General features: G+C 42.7%; 1 protein-coding gene across 1 annotated transcript in view; it reads left to right on the plus strand.

Moving 5' to 3' along the window:
• The window catches only part of BPIFC (BPI fold containing family C), a 46,300-nt gene extending 40,894 nt beyond the window's left edge, over nt 1-5,406 (plus strand). The window contains exons 13-15 of the mRNA XM_025399980.1: nt 2,093-2,156; nt 3,254-3,330; nt 4,834-5,406. Of these exons, the coding sequence (XP_025255765.1) occupies nt 2,093-2,156; nt 3,254-3,330; nt 4,834-4,956 (264 nt within the window). The 3' untranslated portion in view covers nt 4,957-5,406. The remainder of the gene's footprint in view (nt 1-2,092; nt 2,157-3,253; nt 3,331-4,833) is intronic.
• The last annotated feature ends 762 nt before the right edge of the window (nt 5,407-6,168 follow it).

The raw sequence follows: 6,168 nt of genomic DNA on the forward strand, positions 1-6,168 counted from the left end.
CTGTATGCAGCTACTCATCAATTGAGTCCATTAACCATTCAAGAGAGGAACTCTACAGTTTACTTTTATTTATGCAGAAATACTTTTTTAAAAACTCAAAAGACTGTTGAGACACTGTATAATGCTCATATAGTAAAATGCTCATATTAGTAAAATATATAAGACTATACATTAGGCATTCTCAGGGAATGCCTGTTTTCTCACTAAAATAATCCTCTACAGTTAGAGACGAGAATCCCAAAGGAATATGTAAATTATTAAGCCATGATTAGGTTTACGCTTTGAACACTTTCTGCTCATCTCCTAAAATTAGGTCAATGCTGCTTGTATGGAGACCTTTGTGGGAGGGGGGTTCCCAGCCTGATGACTTTCTGATGGGAAGAGGACACCCCAACATGTGACTTGGAATCCCCCTTCCCTCAAGCTTCAGGAAGATCAGCTAAATCACTACCTCATAGTGCCATGGATGGCACTACCAGAGAGAAGTTAAGTGGATTTTGGTGTCAGAATGCCCGGGTAGAATACTGCCTAGTTCATGGGCAGCACTACATAACGTTAATTATTAGTATTAGCAGTATTCATTTACTTACAAATACTTATTGAGCCTGGAACTGTTCTAGACAAAACAGATAAAATCTCTACCCTCAAGGCACTTACATCCTAAAGCAGTGGTTCTCAACTAGTGATTCTCAGCTAGGAACATTTGGCAATGTCTGAAGACATTTTTGGTTGTCACATCCTGGGATGGAAGGAGAGATGCTAATGACACTTGGTGGGTAGAGGCCAGGGATGCTGCTAAACATCTCACAGTGCACAAGACAGCTCCCAACAACAAAGAATGATCCATCCCAAAACGTCAAGAGTGCCACTATTGGGAAACCCTGTTCCAGAGTGTGTGTGATTGTGCTTATGTGTGCGTGACAGGCTGAGAGTAGCAGAAAACAAACAAATATAGTTTTTACTAAAAAATACTATAGAGAAAAAGAAATTGGAATAGGCAGTGTGAGTAGGTATGGAGCTGAAATTACAACCTTGGGGTTTTTTGTTTGTTTGTTTGTTTGTTTTGAGACGGAGTCTTGCTCAGCCACCCAGGCTGGAGTGCAGTGGCGCGATCTCCACTCACTGCAAGCTCTGCCTTCCAGGTTCACGCCATTCTTCTGCCTCAGCCTCCCAAGTAGCTGGGACTACAGGCGCCTGCCACCATGCCTAGCTAATTTTTTTGTATTTTTAGTAGAGATGGGGTTTCACCATGTTAGCCAGGATGGTCTCGATCTCTTGACCTCGTGATCCACCCGCCTCAGCCTCCCAAAGTGCTGGGGTTACAGGTGTGAGCCACCATGCCCAGCCCAACTTTGGGGTTGTTGACAGGATTAGCTGAGATTATACATGAAATGCACTTAGCACATTGACTACATAGTAGGCATTAAAGAAACAGTGGTCACTATTTTCATATTTGCAGTAACTATTTCAGTTATTGTCACTTCTGTGTTTTCATATTTACAATAATTATTTCAGTTATTGTCATTTTTATGTCAAGAGGCAGTGTAGCATAATAGTTTCATACATAAACTCTGAGGTCAAACTGCAAAAGTGAATTCCCACTGCCCATTTTCACTCTGGTGATACAGACATACCCACTGCACTCCATCCTGGGCGAGAGTGAGCCTTCATCTCAAAAAAAAAAAAAATTAATTTAAAGAAAAAGATAAATTGGGTGTTCTGGGGACGGCATTAGCTTTGGAGCATGATGTAATGCAAGGGAACTCCTGTGGCTGAGACTCTTAGTAAGTAAGGGAAGATTGCTAATTGGGAAATCTAATAGTTGTTCTTGATTGTCTTGGTAGATATCTGAGCTGCCACGTTTGCTGACACCATGTAGTCCCTCTGAATTTGTATCACCAAAATCCAGTGCAGAGGGAAGCAGAAGTGTCCATCTTCAAGAGGGAAAAAGTTAGAAAACCCTGAAATATGATTTTCTACAAAGCTAGTATATCCCTCTGAGAAGATCCTACTGTACTCTAGCCTGGGTAACAGAGTAAAAAAACAAAAAAGCCCAATCTGGCAACTGATTCTATTTCCTCTTTTATTTTAGGTCTTGAGGTTTGAAAATATTCTGTCCTCTATTCTTCACTTTGGAGTCCTCCCACTGGCCAATGGTAAGGGATTATTGGGAAACAATGTGACTGTAACATCGGCTAACATCTAACATCTGCATCAGCTGCACTGGGGATTGTTTGGGACTTTTCACCCTGAAGCTTGTACTCCTATCATGTTATCATGAATCCAGGCCAGCGTCAGAATTTACAAAGTTTGTACCATCAATGACGTGGTTGCACAATTATTCTAGATCCAAGCCCTGTTAGCAATTCTATTTGCAAACTCAGCAAGATCAGCTAACACTGGTTGAGTTAAAGAGATTGAAACCATGCTCCTTAGGCAGTAAAGAATCTCCTTCCAGTCAACCAGAAATGAGATTATTTTCCCTATGGGATATCTCTGTGGGTCTTATGCAAGGACCACTAACTGGATAGACACAGTTTTCAAGAATGATAATCCTGGGCCTTCTCCTTGCATAGCAGTTGTTCATAAACTGCAGTATCTGGGGCCTGGCCCAGTTAAAATATTTTTTATATTAGACACCAAAATGTTCTCAAAACCCACTAATTAGGTATTTTCAAAATACACATTGGGCAGGCTAAAAATGGACAGCATTTCTCTACTGTCCAAATGAACATAATTGTAGGTGCATTTTTTATTAATCACGGATTAATGAGCAATTCTTCCAGGAAAATTCTAGGGACATATCAGAGAGACGCAAACGTGGAACCAGGGAGAATGAAAAGGTCAATTATTAAAAAGCTATCCACGCTGGGCGCAATGGCTCACGCCTATAATCCCAGAACTCTGGGAGGCCAAGGCAGGCGGATTACCTGCGGTCAGGAGTTCGAGACCAGCCTGGCCAACATGGTGAAACCCCATCTCTACTAAAAATACAAAAATCTTAGCCAGGCATGGTGGTGGGCATCTGTAATCTCAGCTACTCAGGAGGCTGAGGCAGGAGAATCGCCTGAACCTGGGAGGCGGAGGTTGCAGTGAGCCAAGATCATGCCATTATATTCCAGCCTGGGCAACAAGAGCAAAACTCCATCTCAAAAAAAAAAAAAAAAAAGGTGTCAGTCAGTCTCTTACTAAAAAGCTTGCTAAAACCTCTGTGCTTGTGCCCAATTATTTTTTGTCTTGTTCTATATTTTAGCAAAATTGCAGCAAGGATTTCCTCTGCCCAATCCGCACAAAATCTCATTCGTCAATTCAGATATTGAAGTTCTTGAGGTAAGAATGCAAATCTCACCTCTTAACTGACTCATTTCTTTTTATAGTAGACTAAGCCTCCTCCTGTTTTGCTTGTTGTTGTTGTTTTTGTCCTACTTTGCTTTTTCCCAGACCAAGGAATTTTATAAACATGTTTAGCTCTTAAATTACAATTAACAGAAAGTATTTACAGTTGAGTTTAAAAATCAGACCAAGATCAATTCCACTTAGCAGCCAAATCCACAGTACAAGAAGACGCCCTTTAGCACGCTTTATTTTACTTATTCCACAAGACAATGTGTGAGGCTGGGATTATTACTCCCATTTTACAGATGAGGAAAGTAGGACTCATAGAGGAGTGGCTCAGGCAGCTAGAAAGGAGCATGGCTGGGACAGGACTGGCTCGTCTGATTCTCACAGTCAGACGACTTTCCCCTGAACCAAAGACACCCCTCTGAGTTCAGGAATCGAATTGTTTTCTGGCTAATCATTATGAACTCACTTCAGAATACCTTTTTTTTTCTTTATTTATTTATTTTTGGCATTGTTTGTTTGGGGAGGTGGAAATATGTTTCTAAAGAAATTCTCCAATCCTGTACAGTCCAGGGGTCCCCAACACCCAGGCCCAGGACCTGTCTGGGTGTGTGGCCTGTTAGGAACTTGGCTGCACAGCTGGAGGTGAGCCGCCGACGAGGGAGCATTACTGCCTGAGCTCTGCCTCCTATTAGATCAGCAACAGCATTAGATTCTCATGGGAGCACAAACCCTATAGTGAACTGTGTGTGTGAGGGATCTAGGTTGCACACTCCTTATGAGAATCCAACTAATGCCTGATGATCTGAGGTAGAACAGTTTCATCCTGAAACCATCCACCAATCCCAGTCAGTGGAAAAAGTATCTTCCATGAAACCGGTTGCTGGTGTCAATAAGGCTGGGGACCACTGCCCTACACTACCCCGTATGCTCTCCCATCTCCCTGCTTCTCCCCCACTGCTTCTACAATGGCTAAGTCACATCAGGTGACAGTACTCCAACATGGCCTTTCCTTTGTCTGGGGCATTCACAAAGCAGGGCAAGGGTAGAGGAGGCCCTGCCTCTGTAGGACCTTGTAAAGAAACCATCTCTCAGTCGGGCATGGTGGTTCATGTGTGTAATCCCAGCACTTTGGGAGGCTGAGGTGGGCGGATCACTTAAGGTCAGGAGTTCGAGACCAGCCTAGCCAAAATGGTGAAACCTTGTCTCTACTAAAAATACAAAAATTAGCTGGGTGTGGTGGCGTATGCCTGTAGTCCCAGCTGCTCGGGAGACTGAGAATCACTTGAACCCAAGAGGCAGAGAATCACTTGAACCCAGGAGGCGGAGCTTGCGAGATTGCACCACTGTACTCCAGCTTGGGTGACAGCCTTTGGGACTCCATCTCAAAAATTAAAATAATAAAAAAAGAAGCCAGCTGTTCCTCACACCTCAGACAAACCCAGACATGCCCAAGGTTTGATGTTATCTTCATTGTCACATCCTTTCCAGGGTTTCCTTTTGATTTCCACCGACCTGAAGTATGAAACATCCTCAAAGCAGCAGCCAAGTTTCCATGGTTGGGAAGGTCTGAACCTGATAAGTGGACAGTGGAGGGGGAAGTCAGCCCCTTGATTGCCAGTTTGCAATTCACCCCGGGAAGTAAATGGTCCTTAACCCCACAACTACTGTAAACCCAGAAGGGGAAGACAGTATACACTGGAATTGTAAAGCCCTCGTGAATTGCTTAGGTTGAAGGTTTTCTTTCTCAAGCCTTCAGGAACCCAGAATAAGGCAGAATGTGTTAAAGGGCTAAATAGAGGTGTATGAATGTGAGTGTATGCATGCCACGTGTGCCTGTGTTTATGTTTGTTTGGGGCAAGAAAGATTCTAGGAACAAGAGCTAGGCATGTATTTCTGACCAGGTGGGTAAGAAACTCTTAAGTCTGTATTTGTATTGGTCATTCTCAGTGGAGATCCCTTAGGCCCTCTAGGGGTTTTCCCCTACCCGCATATTGGATTTCATGTTTTATATTCACTGTTACTGTCTTCTGTGTTTAATTAAAATTGTTTTCTATCAACTTCAGTCTTGGTTTTTTTATTTGAGAAATGTCCTGCCCTGAATTTTTTAAAAATAAAATAAGAGGCCAGCCACAGTAGGTCATGCCTGTAATCTCAGCACTTTGGGAGGCCAAGATGGGCGAATCAGGGGTCAAGAGGTTGACACTATCCTGGCCAACATGGTGAAACCCAGTCTCTACTAAAAATACAAAAATTAGCTGGGAGTGGTGGTGTGTACCTGTAGTCCCAGCTACTTGGGAGGCTGAGGAAGGAGAATGCTTGAACCTGGGAGGCGGAGCTTGCAGTGAGCCAAGATGGCGCCAGTGCACTCCAGCCTGGCGACAGAGTGAGACTCCATCTCAATAAAATAAAATAAAATAAAACAAAACAAAATAAAATAAAATAAAATAAAATAAAATAAGACATAGAAAAGGGAAGAGACCTAAGGTTGCACAGACGTCAAGGCTTGATTTTAAAAGAGAATTCTTTACGTCTGAAATCTTTCCAAGAAGAAACAGGGTAACCACAGGAAACTCTGAAAGTTGCATGACTTCAAGCTTTAGGATTTTTCACCCACCACAGATTCAGTGAAATGGCAGTGCAGAGTACTAAACTCAGACAATTCATAATTGGGAATGATATCAATGTGTCAGAGCACCTAATCAGTGGGGAGAAATTGGGGCAGAAGAGAAGAAGAGCGGAACCAGTGTAGGTAATGCGATAAATGAATGTAAACTACATACTGTTTTTTTTTTTTTTGCAGCACTTACAGTCTAGTGGGGGAAT

This window comes from Theropithecus gelada, chromosome 10 (genome assembly GCF_003255815.1).
Source record: "Theropithecus gelada isolate Dixy chromosome 10, Tgel_1.0, whole genome shotgun sequence".
Taxonomy (NCBI): domain Eukaryota; kingdom Metazoa; phylum Chordata; class Mammalia; order Primates; family Cercopithecidae; genus Theropithecus; species Theropithecus gelada.